The 22,837-nt window shown below is 44.1% G+C and overlaps 1 protein-coding gene across 1 annotated transcript; it reads left to right on the top strand.

Annotated features, from left to right (window-relative positions):
• Nucleotides 1-1,921: 1,921 nt before the first annotated feature.
• Nucleotides 1,922-2,323, top strand: LOC138359397 (salivary glue protein Sgs-3-like). Its single transcript, XM_069318525.1, has one exon. The coding sequence runs from the start codon at nucleotides 1,922-1,924 to the stop codon at nucleotides 2,321-2,323; it is 402 nt and encodes a 133-aa protein (XP_069174626.1).
• Nucleotides 2,324-22,837: the final 20,514 nt, after the last annotated feature.

The raw sequence follows: 22,837 nt of genomic DNA, 5'->3' as shown, positions 1-22,837 counted from the left end.
GGAACTAAACACGAGTCAGTCATAAGGAAGACGAAAGAGGAACTAGGAGCCACAGCAAGTTGGGAACAAGACTGAAAAATCGTGACAAACACTAACTAGATTGAATTGTGCTCGGTGGGCAGCTGGGTTAGTTCACACGGGGTCATCAAAATCGGTGGCATGTTAATACAGGTTAAGAACTACACTACAATTCTGGGCAATGTAATATCGATACTTTTGAATTCCACAGAGCATATCAGTAAAAAAGTAGCCTTAGCCAAAGCACTACTAGCTCGGCTGTACCGATTCAGGCAAGCTCCACAACATGTGAAGCTACACCTATACAGAATGCTTATTCGATCAATCCTAGAATACCCATACACCCCGCTTGGTCTTACTAACAGTCAAATATGTTGAAACTTCAAAGAGTTCAAAATAGAGCACTCAGATTTGTAGCATGAGTGACACTTGCCGACAAAATTAGGAATGACAGTCTCCACACTCAATGAAAGATAGAACCGTTGAATAGACGCCTCCACAAACTCCCAGTAACGCAGTTATACAAAATGAAGAACACTTACCGAATCGTGACGATCCCTTTACGGCATTTAACACTACCAACTATGAGATACGAGATCAGCCCCACAGAACAAGGAGGATGTAACTACAACAAAACGTCAGGCGGTATATCCACAACAGGAATTACCAACGGCCCAGGATACTTAGTAACCTACCACGTGATGAGGAATGGGAACCTCCTGATCCAATATATATATAACAGGCACGAACTATGAGTTAACAAGTCAACATCTGACACCAATACCTCTACCAACCAGGACAAAATCATTGTATACTTCAACTACAAGCTCCTCTACCAACCACACATCTGCAAGTCACCACAGGACTGCTCTTCGAATGCGGCACCAAGACTGGAACTCTGTCCTCGCATGGTAACTTCTCTCCACCTCTTGTGCAACAGCTACAGCTTGCTGCTACTGGCAGCCAGCAATCATTCACAAAAAAAAAATCATCACCATCATATATGAGTGCAGTTGTGCCTCTCCATCAATTCACACATCAACTCATACACTTTTATTATCACTAGAATCACTATCAGACGATCCACTGTCACTGGTACTACCCCAACCATCACTACCAGAGCTTCCACTGTCACTGGTATTACCACTATATCACTACAAGAGCTACCAGAGTCACTGTTACTACCCCAACCAACATTACCAGAGCTACCACTCTCAGTGCTACTACCCTCTACAATCACTACCAGAGCTACCACTGGCACCGGTACTATCCCTACCAGAGCTACCACTGGCACCGGTACTATCCCTACCAGAGCTACCACTGGCACCGGTACTATCCCTACCAGAGCTACCACTGGCACCGGTACTACAACCTACCATCACTACCGGAGCTTCCACTGTCACCGGTTCTAGAACTACCACCGTCTCTGGTACGACCCCAACCATCACTACCATCTTGAGGTTATCTTGAGATGATTTCGGGGCTTTAGTGTCCCGCGGCCCGGTCCTCGACCAGGCTTCCACCCCCAGGAAGCATCCCATGACAGCTGACTAACACCCAGGTACCTATTTTACTGCTAGGTAACAGGGGCATAAGGTGAAAGAAACTCTGCCCATTGTTTCTCGCCGGCCCCTGGGATCGAACCCAGGACCACAGGATCACAAGTCCAGCGTGCTGTCCGCTCGGCCGACCGGCTCCCCTATACCGACCATAGCTATCAATGTCACTGGTAATACCCCATATCATCACTAACAGAGCTAACACTGCCATTGGTACTTTCGCAACAATCACTACCAGCGCTACCACTGTCAATGGTACTACCCCTACTATCACTACCAGAACTACCACTGTCACTGTTACTATCCCTTCCATCACTACAACTGTCATTGGTACTACCACAACCATGACTACTAGAGCTACCACTGTCACTGTTACTACCCCTACAATCACTACCATTCTCACTGGTACTACCCCAACCATCACTACCAGAGCTTCCACTGGCACAGTTACTACCCCTGATATCACTACTAGAGCTACCACTGGCATTGATACTACCCTTACCATCACTACCAGAGCTACCACTGGCACTGATAATACCCCAGTCATTACTACTAGAGCTACCATTGTCACTGGTACTACCCCTAGCATCACTACCAGAGCTACCACTGACACTGATAATACCCCAAAAATCACTACCAGAGCTCCTACTGTCACTGGTACAACGACAAACATAACTACCAGAACTTCCACTGTCACTGGTACTGCCCCAGACATCACTGTCACAGCTACCACTGGCACTGATTAAGAGCTACCACTCTTACCATCACTACTTTCACTACCACTTACAATGTTACAACCCCTTCCATCCCTACCGCTGTCACTGGTAATACCTCAATCATGACTACCAGAGCTAACGCTGTCATTGATACCACCCTAACCATCGCTACCACAGCTACTACTGTCAGTGTCACTACTACCTGCACCCATCACCTCTACTTGGGCCACTATCTGCACCCATCACTTCCATCCGAGCCACTATCAGCATCCATCACCTTCACGTGGACCACTCCCTGCAACCCATCACCTACACTCGAGTCTTTACCTCAACCCATTACCTTCGCTTAGGCCACTATTAGAACCCATAACCTCATCTTGGGCCAATATCAGCACCCATCACCTTCACTTGAGCCAATATCTGCACCCCATCACCTCCACTTGGGTCTCTACCGTCACCCAATACCTCCAATTGAGCCTCTACCAGCACCCATCACCTTCACGTAGATCACTACCAGCACCTACCACCTCCAATTGGGCCACTTCCAACTCCCATCACCAACACTTGGGACACTACCAGCACTCATCATCACCTTCTTGGCCACTACCAGCACCCATCTCTACCAGCACCCATCACTACCAGCACCTATCACTACCAGCATCCCATGGGAGCCGGTCGGCCGAGCGGACAGCACGCGGTACTTGTGATCCTGTGGTCCTGGGTTCGATCCCAGGCGCCGGGGAAAAATAATGGGCAGAGTTTCTTTCACCCTATGCCCCTGTTACCTAGCACTAAAATAGGTCCTGGGTGTTAGTCAGCTGTCACGGGCTGCTTCCTGGGTGTTAGTCAGCTGTCACGGGCTGCTTCCTGGGTGTTAGTCAGCTGTCACGGGCTGCTTCCTGGGGGTAGAGGCCTGGACTAGGACATGGCCGCGGGGACACTAAAAAAAAAGCCCCGAAATCATCTGAAGATAACGAATCACCTCCAATTGAGCTATTACCAGCACCCATTACCTCCACTTGGGTCACTACAACCAAGCTACCACGGTCACCGGTACTACCCTTACCATCACTACCGGAGCTACCACGGTCACCGGTACTACCCTTACCATCACTACCGGAGCTACCATGGTCACCGGTACTACCCTTACCATCACTACCGGAGCTACCACGGTCACCGGTACTACCCTTACCATCACTACCGGAGCTACCACGGTCACCGGTACTACCCTTACCATCACTACCGGAGCTACCACGGTCACTGGTACTACCCTTACCATCACTACCGGAGCTACCACGGTCACCGGTACTACCCTTACCATCACTACCGGAGCTACCACGGTCACCGGTACTACCCTTACCATCACTACCGGAGCTTCCACTGTCACCGGTACTACCCTTACCATCACTACCGGAGCTACCACGGTCACCGGTACTACCCTTACCATCACTACCGGAGCTACCACGGTCACCGGTACTACCCTTACCATCACTACCGGAGCTACCATGGTCACCGGTACTACCCTTACCATCACTACCGGAGCTACCACGGTCACCGGTACTACCCCTACCATCACAACCAGAACTTCCACTGTCTCAGGTATGAACCCATCATCACTATCATAGCTATCAGTGTCACTGGTAATACCTCTATCATCACTAACACACCTACCACTCTCACTGGTACTGTCACAACAATCACTACCAGAGCTACCACTGTTAATGGTACTACCCTTGCTATCACTACCAAAGCTACCACTGTTACTGTTATTAACCCTTCCATCACTACAACTGTTAATGGTACTACCACAACCATGACTACCAGAGCTACCACTGGCACTGATAATACCCCAACCATTAATACCAGAGGTACCATTGTCACTGGTACTACGACTAACATAACTACCAGAGCTTCCACTGTCACTGGTACTGCGCCAGTTACCACTGGCACTGATACTACTCCTACCATCGTTACTATCACTACCACTTTCAATGTTTCTACCCTTATCATCCCTACCGCTGTCACTGGTAATACCCCAATCATGACTACCGAAGCTAAAGCTGGCATTGATACCACCCTAACCATCGCTACCACAGCTACTACTGTCAGTGTTACTGCTACCTGCACCTATTACCTCCAACTGACCCACTAACTGTACCCATCACCTTCACGTGGACCACTACCTGCACCCGTCACCTACACTCGAGCCTTTACCTCAACCCATTACCTTCTCTTAGGCCACTATTAGAACCCATCACCTCATCTTGGGCCAATATCAGCACCCATCACCTTCACTTAAGCCAATATCTGCACCTATCACCTCCAATTGAGCATCAACCATCGCCCAATACCTCCAATTCAGCATCTACCAGCACCCATCACCTTCACTTAGGTAACTACCAACTCCCATCACCTTCACTTGGGTCACTACCAGCACCTACCACCTCCAATTGGGCCACTTCCAACACCCATCACCATCACTTGAGTCACTACTAGCATCCATAACCACCTCTTTGGCCACTACCAGCACCCATCACCTCCACGTAGGCCACTACCAGTTATAAAAAAAAAATAGGTTTACATTATAAATCGTTTAACGTAATACATTATCACTGGCAATTATTATATTTTACAGCGACTTAACAAATCTGTTAAGTGAATAAGTGTCTGGTAATTACATGACAATCCTCTCTTATTAACAATTCTGAAAAATCTTAGTTTGTTAAACTTTGTAAAAGGGTAAAAGTGTCTGGAGACTGAAAATATTAATCGTCATGCAAGTTGTAGTTTTTAACAGCGAGCTTAAACAGTATTACTTAGCCGCGAAAACTTCCTGGATTTTTGTCCGCAGTCATTTGGAATATGAGAGATGAAGTAATGTCATTATCAGTTTATTAAAATTGATTGAAATATTTCTATTCAACAAAGTAGAAAATGAACTATCACTGGCACGATACCACCTATCACTATGATTATCCCAACAATCACTACCAGAGCTACCACTGTCACTGGTACTACCCCTACCAGAGCCACCACTGACACTAGTACTCCCTCAACCATCAATACCTCTGTTTCTATTACAACCCCAACCATCGCTACCAGAGCTATACAGTCACTAGTACTACTCCCTATTCTCACTACTAGAGCTACAACTGGCACTGATACAACCTCAAACATCACTACCATAGCTATCAATGTCAATGGTAATTCCCCTATCATCGCTAACAGAGCTACCACTGTCACTGGTACTTTCGCAACAATACTACCATCGCTACCACTGTCAATTGCCATACTATCACTACCAGAGCTACCACTGTTACTGTTATTAACCCTTCCATCACTACAACTGTTATTAGTACTACCACAACCATGACTACCAAAGCTACCACTGTCACTGTTACTACCACAACTATCACTACCACAGCTACCACTGTCAATAGTACTACCCCTACAATCACTACCATAGCTCCCACTTTCACTGGTACTACCCCTTCCATCACTACCACTACCACTGTCACTATTACAACCCCTGATATCACTACTAGAGCTACCATGGCATTGGTACTACCCCAACCATCACTACCAGAGCTTCCACTGGCATTGTTACTACCCTTTCCATCACTACCAAAGCTACCTCTGGCAATGATAATACCCCAGCCATTACTACTAGAGCTACCATTGTCACCGGTACGACCCCTGGCATCACTACCAGAGCTACCACTGACACTGGTAATACGACTAACATAACTACAAGAGCTACCACTGTCACTTGGTACTGCCCCAGCCATCACTGCCACAGCTACCACTGGCACTAATGCTACTCAAACCATCCCTACTATCACTACCACTATCAATATTACTACCCCTACCATACCTACCGCTGTCACTGGAAATACCCCAATCATGACTGCCAGAGCTATCGCTGGCATTGATACCACCCTAACCATCGCTACCAGAGCTACTACTGTCAGTGTTACAGTAGTAGCAGTTACCTGCACCTATCTGCTCCAACTGACCCACTAACTGTACCCATCACTTGCATCTGAGCCTCTACCTCAAGCCTTTATTTATTTTAGGCCACTATCAGAACCCATCACCTCCACTTGGGCCACAATCTGCACCCATCACCTCCACTTGGGACACTACCAGCACCCATCACCTCCAATTGGGCCACTACCAACACCCATCACTTACACTTGGGACACTACCAGCACCATTCACCTACACTTGGACACTACCAGCACCCATCACCTACACTTGGGACACTACCAGCACCCATCACCTCCAATTGGGACACTACCAGCACCCATCACCTCCAATTGGGCCACTACCAGTACCCATCACCTACACTTGGGACACTACCAGCACCCATCACCTCCAATTGGGCCACTACCAGCACCCATTATCATCAATTGGGTCATAACTAGTTATAAAATAAATATTTTTATATTATAAATAGTTTTATGTAATACATTATTAGAAGCAATTATTATATATCACATCGACTTAACAAATCTGTTAAGTGAATAAGTGTCAGGTAATTACATGACAATCCTCTCTTATTAGTAATTCAGCTAAAAATCTTAGTTTGTTTAACTTTGTAAAATAATGAAAGTGTCTGGAAATGGAAAATATTAATCGTCAGTCAAATTGTAGTTTTTAATAGTTTGCCAACACAGTATTACTTGGCGGCGAAGAAATTCTGGATTTGTCTCCACAGTCATTTCGAATATAAAACATTATGTAATAATATAATTTCGTATCATATAAATAGGTAAAAATGTTTTTATTATACAATTTAGAAAATGAACTATCACTGGTACGACCCCAACTAACACTACCAGAGCTACCACTGTCACTGGTACTACCCCTCCCCCCCCCCCCCCGCCAACCATCACTATCAGAGCTATCACTGACACTAGTACTACCCCTACCATCAATGCCTATGTTACTGTTTCAACCCCAACCATCACCACCACTGTCACTTTTACTTCCCTCACCCATCACTACCGGAGCTTCCACTGTCACCGGTACTACCCCTACCATCACAACCAGAACTGCACTGTCTCTGGTATAACCCCAGCTATCATTAGCATAGCTATCAACGTCACTGGTCATACCCCCTATCATTACTAACAGAGCTACCACTGGCACTGATACTTTCGCAACAATCACTACCAGCGCTACTACTGTCAATGGTACTACCCCTACTATCACTACCAGAGCTACCACTGTCACTGTTACTAACCCTTCCATAAGTAAAACTGTCATTGGTACTACCACAACCATGACTACCAGAGCTCCCACTGTCACTGTTGCCACCCCTACAATCACTACGACTCTCACTGGTACTACCACAATTATCACTACCACAGCTACCACTGTCAATAGTACTACCCCTACAATCACTACCAGAGAGCCCGTCGTCACTGAATTTCCCCCAAATACACTACTAGAACTTCCATTGTCACTGTTACTACCCCTGATATCACTACTAGAGCTACCACTGGCACTGGTATAACCCCAACTATTACTACCAGAGCTACCACTGGTACCGATAATACCCCAACCATTACTACCAGAGCTACCAATTTCACTGGTACTACCCCTGGAATCACTACCAGAGCAACCTCTAGCACTGATAATACCGGAACAATCACTTCCAGAGCTACTACTGTAACTGGTACTACGACAAACATAACTACCAGAGCTACAACTATCACTGTTACTCCCCCAGCCATCACTGCCACAGCTACCACTGGCACTGATACTACCCCAACAATCACTACCACTTACAATGTTACAACCCCTTCCATCCCTACCGCTGTCACTGGTAATACCTCAATCCTGACTACCAGAGCTAACGCTGTCATTGATACCACCCTAACCATCGCTACCACAGCTACTACTGTCAGTGTCACTACTACCTGCACCCATCTGCTCCAACTGACTCACTAACTGTACACATCAGGGGAGCTGGTCGGCCGAGCAGACAGCACGCTGTACTTATGATCCTGTGGTCCCGAGTTCGATCCCGTGCGCTGGCGAGAAACAATGGGCAGAGTTTCTTTTACCCTATGTCCCTGTTACCTAGTAGTAAAACAGGTACCTGGGTGTTAGTCAGCTGTCACGGGCTGCTTCCTGGGGGTGGAGGCCTGGTCGAGGACCGGGCCGCGGGGACACTAAAGCCCCGAAATCATTTCAAGATAACCTCAAGATATCACCTCCATCTGAGACACTATCAGCACCCATCACCTTCACGTGGGCCACTACCTGCAGCCATCATCTACACTTGAGCTTCTACCTTAACCCATTACCTTTTCTTAGGCCACTATCAGAACCAATCACCTCAACTTAGGCCAATACCACTACCCATCACCTCCACTTGGGCCACTATCTGTACCCATCACCTCCACTTGGGCCACTATCTGTACCCATCACCTCCACTTGGGCCACTATCTGTACCCATCACCTCCACTTGGGCCACTATCTGTACCCATCACCTACACTTGGGCCACTATCTGTACCCATCACCTCCACTTGGGCCACTATCTGTACCCATCACCTCCACTTGGGCCACTACCAGTACCCATCACCTACACTTAGGCCACTACCGGCACCCACCACCTCCAATTGGCCACTACCAACACCTATCACCATCACTTGCGAAAATACGCGCACCCATCACCTACACTTGGGACACTACCAGCACCCATCACTGCCACTTTGGTCAATACAACTACACATCACCTCCACTTGGGCTATTACCAGTACCCATTTCCTCCACTTGGGTCACTACTGGCACCCATCACCACCTCTTTGCCCACTACCAGAACCCATGACTTCCGCTTGGACCACTACCAGCACCCATCACCACCAATTGGGCCACTACCAGTTATAAAATAAATAATTTTATATTAAAAGTAGTTTTACGTAATACATTATCAGTGGCAATTATTATATTTCACAGCGACTTAACAAATCTGTTAAGTGAATAAGTGTCTGGTAATTACATGACAATCCTCTCTTATTAACAATTCAGAAAAAAATCTTAGTTTGTTAAACTTTGTAAAAGGATAAAAGTGTCTGCAAACTGAAAATATTAATGGTCATGCAAGTTGTAGTTTTTAATAGTAAGCGAACACAGTATTACTTAGTGGCGAAGACGTTCTGGATTTTTGCCCGCAGTCATTTGGAATATGAGAAGTGAAGTATTGCTATTAATTGTTCATTAACATAAGTTTAAATATTTCTGTTCTACATTCTGGAAAATGAACTATCACTGGCACAACCCCAAATATCATTAACAGAGCAACCACTATTACTACCCCATTAATCACTACCACTGTCTCTGGTACTACCCCCAACCTTCATTACCAGAGCTACCACTGGCACTGATACAACCCAAACATCACTACCAGAGCTTCCACTGTCACCGGTACTACCCCTACCATCACTACCGGTACTTCCACTGTCACCGGTACTACCCCTACCATCACTACCGGAACTTCCACTGTCACCGGTACTACCCCTACCATCACTACCGGTACTTCCACTGTCACCGGTACTACCCCTACCATCACTACCGGTACTTCCACTGTCACCGGTACTACCCCTACCATCACTACCGGAACTTCCACTGTCACCGGTACTACCCCTACCATCACTACCGGAACTTCCACTGTCACCGGTACTACCTCTAAATCACAACCAGAACAACCAATGTCTCTGGGACGACCCAACCATCATTACCATAGTTATCAATGTCACTGGTAATACCCCTATCATCACTAACAGAGCTACCACTGCCACTGGTACTTTCGCAACAATCACTACCATCGCAAACACTGTCAATTTTACTACCTTTACTATCACTACCAGAGCTACCACTGTTACTGTTATTAACTTACTTTCTCTCCTGTCATTACAGGTATTATCTTACCTTCTCTACTGTCATCACTGGTATTATCTTACCTACTCTACTGTCATCACTGGTATTATCTTACCTACTATACTGTCATCATTGGTATTATCTTACGTTCTCTCGTTCATTACTGGTATTATCTTACCTTCTCTCCTGAAATCACTGCTATTATCTTACCTATTCTCCTGTCATTAGTGGTATTATCTTACCTACTCTTATGTCATCATTGGTTTTATCTTACCCACCCTCATGTCATCACTGGTATTATCTTACCTTCTCTTCTGTCATCACTGGTATTATCTTACCTTCTTTTCTGTCATCACTGGTATTATCTTACCTACTCAACTGTCATCACTGGTATTATCTTACTTTCTCTCCTGCCATCGCTGTTACTAACTTACCTTCTCTCCTGTCATAACTGGTATCATCCTACCTTCTCGCCTGTCATCAGTGGTATTATATTACCAACTTTCCTGATTTCACTAGTATTATATTACCTTCTCTACTGTCATCACTGGTATTATTTTTCCTACTTTTGGGCATCACTGGTATTATCTTACGTTCTTTCATGTCATCACTGGTATTATCTTACCTACTCTACTCTCATCACTGGTATTATGGTAGCTACTCTACTGTCATCACTAGTAATATCTTACCTTCAATCCTGTCATCACTGTTATTATCTTAATTACTCTACTGTCTTCACCAGTATTATCTTACCTAGTCTACTGTCTTCACTGGTATTATTTTACCTACCCTGTTCTCATCAATAGTATTATCTTACCTAATCTACTGTCATCACTAGTATTATCTTACCTTCTTTCCAGTCATCACTGGTATTATCTTACCTTCTTTCCAGTCATCACTGGTATTATCTTACTTATACTACTGTTATCACTAGTATTATGTTACCTAATCTACTTTCATCACTAGTATTATCTCACCATCTTTCCTGTCATCACTGGTATTATCTTACCTACTTTTGGGCATCACTGGTATTATCTTACGTACTTTCATGTCATCACTGGTATTATTTTACGTTCTTCATGTCATCACCGGCATTATCTTACGTTCGTTCATGTCATCACTGGTATCTTTCCTACTCTTCTTTCATCACTGGTATTGTCTTACCTACTCTACTCTCATCACTGGTATTATCGTAGCTACTCTACTATCATCACTAGTATTATCTTACCTTCTCTCATGTCATCACTGGTATTATCTTACTTACTCTACTGTTATCACTAGTATTATCTTACCTAATCTACTGTCATCACAGTTATTATCTTACCTACTTTTCTGCCACCACTGGTACTATTTTACGTACTTTACTCTCATCACTAGTATTATCTTTCCTTTTCTGCTGTCATCACTAGTATTATCTTACCTAGTCTACTGTCATCACTAGTATTATCTTACCTAATCTACTGTCATCACTAGTATTATCTAATCTAATCTACTGTCATCACTAGTATTATCTTTCCTTCTCTCCTGTAATCACTGGTATTATCTTACTTACTCTACTGTCATCACTAGTATTATTTTACATAATCTACTGTAATCACTGTTTTTATCTTAACATCTTTCCTGTCATCACTAGTATTATCTTACCTACTCTCCTATCATCACTGGTATTACCTTATCTTCTCTCCTGTCATCACTGGTATTATCTTACCCACCCTCATGTCATTACTGGTATTATCTTACCTATTCTACTGTCATCACTGGTATTATCTTACTTAATCGCCTGCCATCGCTGGTATTAACTTACCTTCTCTCCTGTCATCACTGGTATTATCTCACCTTCTTGCCTGTCATCACTGGTATTATCTTACCTACTTTACTATCATCACTGGTATTATCTTACCTACTTTCCTAATATCACTGGTATTATATTACCTTCTCTCCTGTCATCACTGGTATTATCTTACTTTTCTGTCATCACTTGTATTATCTTACCTTCTCTTCTGTCATCACTGGTATTATCTTCCCTAATCTACTGTCATCACTAGTATTATCTTACCTTCTCTCTTGTCATCACTGGTATTATCTTACTTACTCTACTGTCATCACTAGTATTATCTTTATTTCTCTCCTGTCATCACTGGTATTATCTTACTTACTCTACTGTCATCACAAGTATTATTTTACCTATTCTACTGTTATCACTAGTATTATCTTACAATCTTTCCAGTCATCACTGGTATTATCTTACCTACTCTCCTGTCATCACAGGTATTATCTTACCAACTCTCCTGTCATCACTGGTATTATCTTATCTTCTCTCCTGTCATCACTGGTATTATCTTACCTACCCTCCTGTCATCACTGGTATTATCTTACCTTCTCTCCTGTCATCACTTGTATTATCTTACCTATTCTCCAGTCATCACTGGTATTATCTTACCTACTCTCCTGTCATCACTGGTATTATCCTACCCACCCTCCTACCATCGCTGGTATTATCTTACCTTCTCTTTTGTCGTCACTGGTATTATCTTACGTTCTCTCGTTCCATCACTGGTATTATCTTACATTCTCTCCTGAAATCACTGCTATTATCTTACCTATTCTTCTGCCATCACTGGTATAATCTTACCTACTTTCATGTCATCACTGGTATTATCTTTCCCACACTCATGTCATTACTGGTATTATCTTACCTTCTCTTCTGTCATCTCTGGTATTATCTTACCTACTCTACTGTCATCACCGGTATTATCTTACTTATTCTCTTGTCATCACTGGTATTAACTTACCTTCTCTCCTGTCATCACTGGCATTATCTTACGTTCTTTCATGTCATCACTGGTATTATCTTACTTTTCTGTCTTCACTGGTATTATCTAACCTACTCTTCTGACTTAACTGGTATTATCTTACCTTCTCTCCTGTCATCACTGGTATTATCCTACCGTCTGTCCTGTCATCATTGATATTATCTTATCTTCTGTCCTGTCATCACAGGTATTATCTTACATTCTCTCATGTCAGCACTGGTATTACCTTCCCATCTTTACTGTCATCACTGGTATTATCTTAACTGCTATACTGTCATCAATGGTATTTCTTACCAACTCTCCTGTCATCACTGGTTTTATCATACCTACTCTACTTCATCACTGGTGTTATCATACCTACTCTACTTTCATCACTGGTATTATCTTATTTTCTTTCCTGTCATTACTGATATTTTCTTACCTTAACTCCTATCGTCACTGGTATTATCTTAACTACTCTCCTGTCATCACTGGCATTATCTTTCCAACTCTCCTGTCGTCACTGGTATTATCTTACCAACTTTCAGGTCATCACTGGTATTTTCTTTCTTTCTCTCCTGTCATAACTTGTTTTTTCTTACCTACTCTCCTGTCATCACTGGTATTATCTTACCTTCTCTCCTGTCATCACTAGTATTTTCTTACCTTCTCTCCTGTCACCACTTGTATTCTTACCTACTCTACTGTTATCACTGGTATTATCTTACCTTCTCTCCTGTCATCACTGGTATTATCTTACCTTCTCGCCTCTCATCACTGGTATTATCTTACCTACTTTCCTGATATCACTGGTATTATCTTACCTTCTCTCCAGCCATCACTGTTATTATCTTACCTACTGTACTGTCATCACTGGTATTATCTTACCTACTGTACTGTCATCACTGGTATTATCTTACCTACTGTACTGTCATCACCAGTATTATCTTCGCTAATCTACTGTCATCACTGGTATTATCTTTCTTTCTCTCCTGTCATCACTGGTATTATCTTACTTACTCTACTATCATCACTAGTATTATCTTACCTACCCTCCTGTCATCACTGGTATTATCTTACCTTCTCTCCTGTCATCACTTGTATTATCTTACCTATTCTCCTGTCATCACTCGTATTATCCTACCCACCCTCCTGTCATCGCTGGTATTATCTTACCTTCTCTTTTGTCGTCACTGGTATTATCTTACGTTCTCTCGTTCCATCACTGGTATTATCTTACATTCTCTCCTGATATCACTGCTATTATCTTACATATTCTCCTGCCATCACTGGTATTATCTTACCCACCCTCATGTCATTACTGGTATTATCTTACCTTCTCTTCTGTCATCACTGGTATTATCTTACCTACTTTACGATCATCACTGGTATTATCCTAACTACTTTTCTGATATCACTGGTATTATATTACCTTCTCTCCTGTCATCACTGTTATTATCTTACGTTCTTTCATGTCATCACTGGTATTATCTTACTTTTCTTTCTTCATTGGTATTATCTTACCTACACTTCTTTCTTCACTGGTATTATCTTACCTTCTCTGGTTTTATCTTACCTTCTCGCCTCTCATCACTGGTATTATATTGCCTACTTTCCTGTCATCACTGGTATTATCTTACCTACTTTAGGGCATCGCTGGTATTATCTTACGTTCTTCCATGTCATCACTGGCATTATCTTAACTACTCCTCTGTCATCAATGATATCATCTTTCATACTTTACTGTCATCACTGATATTATCTTACGTTCTCTAATGTCATCACTGGTATTATTTTACCTACTCAACTGGCATAACTGGTATTATCATACCTTCTCTCCTGTCATCACCGGTATTATCCTACCGTGTCCCTTGTCATCACTGATATTATCTTATCTTCTCTCCTGTCATCAGTGGTATTATCTTACCTTCTCTCCTGTCATAAGTACTGGTTTAGCACTTTTCCCTGATAATCACTTTATCGTATATTCTCAGCGTCCCTGATGACGTCACGTCCCAGTTCTGTGTTGACTAAATTTTCCTCTATGTTGGATATTAACAAATGCTTAAAGACAGTGTTAATACATTGTACATAAAATATTTTTATAATTACTACAGGAAATTTCGTTTGTTATCTTGTAAGGAAACGTATTAGGTGCCTCATCTCTGGCCAGTATGACACGTCCAGGATCGTTCTACACCGTTGAAAACCAACATGAAAATATGTACAACTACGTAGTAGATGCTCCCAAGGACAGTAGTCCCGGAACACTGACTGAGAACAGAGGAACAAGGAGACCTCTCTACACTGTAGGGGATACAGTGGAGATGATGTACGTCGACGTCGTAGATGCTCCCAAGGTCAGTAGTCCCGGAACGCTGACTGGGAACAGAGGAACAAAGAGACCTCTGTACACTGTAGGGGATACAGTGGAGATGATGTACGTCGACGTCTTAGGTATGTCTTAGGTAAAGATCCTGGACGTGCCAACCAGAGCGGAAGTTAATAGGCTCCTGAGACTGCTGGATGATTACTAGGAATGACACGTCCAGGATCGTTGTACTCAGTCTGAGACGAAGTGGAAAATATGTACATCTACGTCATAGATGCTCTCAAGGACAGTAGTCCCAGAACACTGACTGAGAACAGAGAAATGAAGAAACCTCTCTACACTGTATGGGATACAGTGATGAAGTACATCGACGTCTTAGGTGAAAATCACTGGAGCAGTCCCAAAAGACGGGATTTGTCCAGAGGGGAAAATAAAGAGATCTTCAGTTTTGAGATAATATTGTCAATACACGTCGACGTCCTAGGTTAACATGAAGCCAGCAGTCCCGGAACACTCACTGAGACCAGAGAGGAAGACAGACCGCTCTCCGACAACAGCTGCTTAACAGAAGGAAAAATAAAATCCGGCATAAGGCAACACTTCCCAAGCTCCCAGTGAACGACAAATGGTCTTAAGTCATCTATTGTGAAGTTTCTGGATTAATATTTTTTTATTTTTCTTCTCGTGGTTAACAATGTTTAAATAAAATATAATGTAAAAGGAAAAAGGCTCTGAAATAGGTAAAGTAAAAGTCATATGGGGGTGGCGGGTCCAGGAGCAGGTTGTGTGTGTGTGTGTGTGTGTGTGTGTGTGTGTGTGTGTGTGTGTGCGTGTGTGTGTGTGTGTGTGTGTGTGTGTGTGTGTTTACTCACCTAGTTGTGTTTGCGGGGGTTGAGCTCTGGCTCTTTGGTCCCGCCTCTCAACCGTCAATCAACAGGTGTACAGATTCCTGAGCCTATCGGGCTCTATCATATCTACACTTGAAACTGTGTATGGAGTCAACCTCCACCACATCACTTCCTAATGCATTCCATTTGTCATTGCACACTTTTGTCAATGCAATGTATTTGTCAATGCATTCCACACACACACACATTTGTGTGTGTGTGTCTGTGTGTGTGTGTGTGTGTACTCACCTATTTGTGCTTGCGGGGGTTGAGCTTTGGCTCTTTGGTCCCGCCTCTCAACCGTCAATCAACTGATGTACAGATTCCTGAACCTACTCGGTTCTATCATATCTACAAGTGAAACTGTGTATGGATTCAGCCTCCACCACATCACTTCCTAGCGCATTCCATCTGTTAACTACTCTGACAATGAAAAAGGTCTTTCTAATGTCTCTGTGGCTCCGGTACTCAGCTTCCACCTGTGTCCCCTTGTGCGTGTATCACACGTGTTAAATAATCCATCCTTGTCTACCCTGTCAACTCCCCTGAGAACTTTGTATGTGGTGATCATGTCTCCCCGAGCTCTTCTGTCTTCCAGCGACGTGAGGTGCAGTTCACGCAGCCTGTCCTCATAACTCATGCCTCTTAGTTCTGGGACTTGCCTATTGGCATACATCTGAAATTTTCCAGCTTCGTCTTCTACTTGACTAGGTACGGGCTCCATGCTGTGGTTGCATACTCCAGGTTTGGTCTTACATATATGGTATACAAGGTTCTGAAGGAATCCTTACACAGGTCTCTGAAAGCAGTTCTGATATTAGCCCGCCTCGCATAGGCCGCTGATGATATTCTTTTGATGTGGGCTTCAGGAGACAGGTTTTTAGTGATATCAACTCCTATATCTTACTCTGTCCGTTTCGTGAAGGACTTCTTTTCCCATTCGGTATCCAGTGTCTGGCCTTCTAGTTCCTCCTCCTCCTCCTAGTTTCATTACCTTACATTTACTTGGGTTGAACTTTAGTAGCCACTTGTTGGACCATTCCTTCAGCTTGTCTAGGTCATCTTGAAGCCTAATACTATTTTCATCTGTCTTGATCCTTCTCATAATATTTGCATCATCAGAAAACATTGAGAGGAATAAGACAATTCCTTCTTGGAGATCATTTACGTATATCAGAAACAGTATAGGTCCAGGGACTAAGCCCTGTGGGACTCCACTGGTGACTCCCCGCCACTCCGAGACCTCACCCCTCACCCCTCACAGTGACGCGCTGTGTCCTGTTGTTTAGGTACTTCCTTATCCAGTGGAGTACCTTCCCTTTCACTCTTGCCTGCATCTTCAGTTTGTGCACTTGTCTCTTTTGTGGTAATGTGTCAAAGGCTTTCTGGCCGTCCAGAAATATGCAGTCTACCCAGCCCTCACTCTCTTGCCTAATTTTTGTTGCCTGGTCATAGAACTAAATTAAACCTGTTAGGCATGATTTGCATCTCTGAACCCATGCTTATCTTGTGTTACAAAGTCCTTTTACTCCAGATGATCTACTAGGTTTTTTCTCACAATCTTCTCCATCATCTTGCATGGAAAACAAGTTAGGGACTTGTTGTTCAATGCCTCCTGCCTGTCACCCTTCTTGTATATTGGGACTACATTTTTTTTGGTTTAATTGCTTGTAACATATAGTATGTACATGTAATGATGTATACTGGATCAGTTTTACCGATGTGCACCATTTGATATGGCTTCCTAAACCCCAGTGGATGATATGGCTTCCTAAACCCCACTGGATGATATGGCTTCCTAAACCCCACTGGATGATATGGCTTCCTAAACCCCAGTGGATGATATGGCTTCCTAAACCCCACTGGATGATATGGCTTCCTACACCCCAGTGGATGATATGGCTTCCTAAACACCACTGGATGATATGGCTTCCTAAACCCCAGTGGATGATATGGCTTCCTAAACCCCACTGGATGATATGGCTTCCTAAACCCCAGTGGATGATATGGCTTCCTAAACCCCACTGGATGATATGGCTTCCTAAACCCCAGTGGATGATATGGCTTCCTAAACCCCAGTGGATGATATGGCTTCCTAAACCCCACTGGATGATATGGCTTCCTAAACCCCACTGGATGATATGGCTTCCTAAACCCCACTGGATGATATGGCTTCCTAAACCCCAGTGGATGATATGGCTTCCTAAACCCCAGTGGATGATATGGCTTCCTAAACACCACTGGATGATATGGCTTCCTGAACCCACTAATGATATTTTGTGACACCACCATTCTGTAATATTTGTTTATAAGCATGCTTGAGCTAGTTTACGACTGCACTAGGATAGAACCTAAGGACAGCTAGTTCAGAGAGGTGGTGCAGTACAGTGCATGTTGATAATGATTCCCAAGAAATGGAGTGAAGATTGTTTAAGGTGAAATAGTATGAGTTGTAGAGAACTTAGTTTTTGTTATTTTGCTTATTTCCGGTGCCCTATGTTATAGGCCCCAGTAAACTGGTTGTTTTTATTTATTTTGTGTATCTTTCCCCTAGACTTAATTGAAGGCTTGGTGGTAATATATAGTTTTTTACCACATTATTATTATTACGAGCGATGCTGTGGAGCATGTGGGCACGACAGAGAGAAAAATTGGGTTCCTGTCTGTGATGATTGTTGATTAGTAAAATGATTACCTGCTATTCAGAATAATTATCATGCCAATCCTTTGCTCAAGATCATTTCTGTTGAAATCCTAGGGTTAGGATTATTTTTGTTACTGTATAACTCCATTGCAGTTTTCTATTTGAACACGATCGTGAGTGACATCCTTTTGTTTTTATGTGACACGGAGGTGACAAGATAACAAGATGGTGCAAGAAGTTAGAGATTTTGCAGAAGCCATTAGTGTAGAAAATTGAGATCTTGACTAAGTCGTTTCTTATTTGTATTGGTAAGGTCCTAGAGATAGATGTTGGACCTAGAATGACTAAAAATAAATTGTTGAGAACCATATTTTTACATCTGATAGAAGATGGTATGTTAGATGACGAGGTGTTATAGGCATACCCTGATGAGACTGAGAATGCAGCTAGTATCAGAAGGCAGGAACTAGAACTTCAGTTTAGACAAACTGAGCTCGAGAAATTTAGTTGAAAACACTAGAGAAATTTGAAGAAAACACTAAGCTGAGGGAAATTGAGTTAGAAGTAGCTAGACTCAGGGGAGAAGCTGAGTTAGAGGCAGCTAGATTCAGGGAAGAAGAAGAAGAAACCAAGCAGTTGTTAATTAAACAGCAGATGGCTGAGGCCCAGATTTGGCTAGAGGAGAAGAAGCTCAAAGCCGCAGCATCTGCTGGAAGTAAGGGCTCTTCAGGTATTGGTATTTATTTTTCTAGAGGGTTTGAACTACCCAAGTTTAATGAGAAGGACCCCGAATTATTTTTCCTGCACTCTGCAAAGTTAGCTACTAGTCTGAAATGGCCAGAGGTCTCTTGGTTGGCCATAATGCAGGGAAAGTTGACAGGGAAAGCCCAGGACATTTTCGCTTCATTACCATTTGAAGATAGTTTTCACTTCCCCACAGTAAAGAAAAGGATATTTGCAAGCGTACGAAGTCAATGCAGAGGCACTACGACAAACGTTAGATGTTTAAAGCGCACACCTGATCAATCAGTCACAGATTTTGCTCGTGTAAAGAGTCTATCTTTGACAAGTGGCTAAATAGTATGAACATGCAAGATTTTGTCTCTCTTAAACAGCTTATGCTGATAGAAGAATTATTGTCTTGTCTGCCTGATAAATTGACTATGGTGTTAGCTGCAGGCAAGCGTTTGTATAAGGATGATCATGAATTAGCTATACTGGCGGAGGAACATGAGACTATTAATAGGATACCATACTGTAATTATAATATGGCACATAAAGCATTCACTTTTAGGCAGTAGTAGTAGTAGGCATCCTTCAATCCCATAAGGTTATGCAATTGTGCCCTGGGTGTCTAGTTGTTGTAGTCTAGTTGGATGCAGCGCCTGCTGTGGCTGTGAAGGCCAACCCGAGAATCACAGTCCCGACTGCAGCAAGCGCAGATAAACGCCAAACGGGCGCGTCTGACAGTGGTCGAGATCTCCTCTGAAGTCTATTAGCCTCCGCCTGCCTCTTAAGTTCATCCTCGAATTGCTGGAGTCCCTTCTGTACTTTGCATCTCCTGGCCGATCTGTCCGCAGCTGCTGCATCACAAGTGTTGATGTCGATGTTCATCTGCTTGAGGTCGCGTTCAGGCATCTTTGAAACGCAGCTGAGGTCTTCCGGTGGGTCTCCTTCCTGATGCCAGTTCTCCATACACGAGGTCCTTCGGTATGCGGCTATCGACCATACGTGTAACATGTCCCTGCCATCGCATGCGTCTCTGCTTCAGGAGAGTGAACATTGAAGGGACTCCTGTTCTCTCGAGTACTGTGTTGTTGGAGACATGGTCTTTCACGTGATGTCAAGGATGCGTCTCAGGTTCCGCATGTGAAAGGTCTCTCCTGGCGAGAGCGCAGGGTCCAGGATTCCGAGCCGTAGAGAAGTGTACTCACCACACATGCCATGTAGACTTGTGCCTTGGTGTGCACTGTCAGTTTGACATTTTCGCAAACGCTCTTTGTGAGCCTGGCCAGTATTGTTGCGGCCTTCCCGATACGTCTGTTGAGTTCAGTGTCCAGGAAAAGGGTGTCTGAGATTGTGGAGCCCAGGTACACAAACTCGTGAACTGCCTCCAGCACATAGTCTGCTATATTTATACAGGGTAGCTCATTGACATCTTGTCTCATCACCTGTGTCTTCTTCAGGGTGATTGTCAGGCCGAATGCGGAACAGGCTGCGGCAAAGCGGTTGAGTAGCTGCTGCAGGCCTTCTGCTGTGTGTGTGGTGATTGTTGCGTAGTCGGCGAAGAGGAACTTCTTGAGGATTCGCATCTGTACTTTTGTCTGTGCTCGATGTCTGGATAGTTTATAGAGCTTTCCGTCAGATCTTGTACGAAGATAGATGCCTTCTGTGGTTGTTCCAAAGGCGAGGATCACGAGGACGAGGATCACGAAGAAGATGCCGAATAGGCTTGGAGCAAGAACACACCCCTGTTTAACACCACTGTTGATGTTGAATGGTTTAGAAGTTGACACGTCGTACACGACTATTCCCTTCTTGTCCTTGTGGAACGATTGTATCATGCTGAGTAGGATGAGTGGACAGTCAATTTTGGCCAAAATCTTGAAGAGTCCGTCCCCACTAACGAGGTCGAAGGCCTTTGTAATGTCAATGAGAGCGATGTACAAGGCTTTTCTCTGCTCCTTGCACTTTTCTTGAAGCTATCTCAGGGAGAACACCATGTCAGTGGTCGGCCTCTCTGCTCGGAAACCACACGGTGACTCGGGTACACTCTTTCGGCAAGAATCTGAACCTTGACCAAGACGACCCTGGCGAAGAGTTTGCCAACGACGCTGAGAAGGGAGATGCCGCGATTGTTGTTGACATCGCTTCTGTCACCTTTATTTTTGTAGAGAGTGATGATGTTTGCATCTTTCATGTCTTGTGACACCGAGCCCTCTCTCCAGCACTGGCACAGAAGTTCATGCAACTCAGTTTTAAGTGATCCACGAGTGCACTTGAGAACTTCAGGCGGAATCCAGTCGTTTCCTGGGGCTTTCCCTGAGGAAAGTGAATCCACTGCTTTCTCAACTTCTTCCAAAGTTGGTTCAAAATCAAGTTCTTCTATGATGGGCAGGCATTTGATTGCATCCAAAGCCTCTACGCTGACCAAGTTCTCTCTGGAATAGAGTTCGGAGTAATGTTTCACCCAGCGATTCATCTGTTGATCACGGTCTTTAATGATCTCTCCAGTGGCTGACTTCACAGAGGAGCCGTCCTGTTTTGTGTGGGGCCTGTTGCCTGTTTGATCCCTTCGTACATGCCTCTTATGTTGCCAACAGTGGCCGCAGTCTGGATGCTCGAACAAAGTCGAAGCCAGTAATCGTTAGCACAACGCCTCGCAGTTTGTTGAACACTACTACGGGCAGTTGGGATCCCTGTAGGTTCCTTTCTGAGGGCAGGGTCTTGTAGGATGAGAGAGTTCGTCTCTTTTCCTCTACGAGGGGTAACAGTTCCTCTGCACTGGCCTCGAACAAATGTGCTGACTTATTTTGCCTCTTACCGAAGGTGGGCATGGCAGTGTTGAAAATAGTGCCCCTGAGATGTGACCACCTCTCACTTGCGCTATCGCAGGGTAATACAAGAAGGGCATTTGCCAGTGCCGCAGTGAATTCCTCCACCTTGTGAAGGTCACGGGTCTTGTTTACGATAATGCGTGGTCTTCCCTCCTACTTTACTCTGTGGATTTTCCGGGGCTGGAATTTTACTCTGCAAACGACAAGAGAGTGGTCGGTGTCACAATCTGCGCTCTGGAAGATGCGGGTCAGTTTGACGTTTCTCAGATTGCTCTGTCCCGTAAGCACCACGTCGAGTTGATGCCAATGCTTAGACCTGGGATGTCTCTAGGAAACCGTATGCTGGGGTTGGTGTCGAAGAAGGAATTGGTGATGCAGAGATCATGACGGCAGCAGAACTTCAGGAGGCGCTGCCCACTCTCATTCATCTTCCCAAATCCA

The sequence above is a fragment of the Procambarus clarkii genome, chromosome 90 (assembly GCF_040958095.1).
Source record: "Procambarus clarkii isolate CNS0578487 chromosome 90, FALCON_Pclarkii_2.0, whole genome shotgun sequence".
Lineage (NCBI taxonomy): Eukaryota > Metazoa > Arthropoda > Malacostraca > Decapoda > Cambaridae > Procambarus > Procambarus clarkii.
This window is presented reverse-complemented; position numbering and strand designations above follow the sequence as displayed.

What these genes read in the sequence shown, in the direction of transcription:
- LOC138359397 (XM_069318525.1), top strand. Translation starts at nt 1,922, where the DNA reads ATGACTACTAGAGCTACCACTGTCACTGTTACTACCCCTACAATCACT.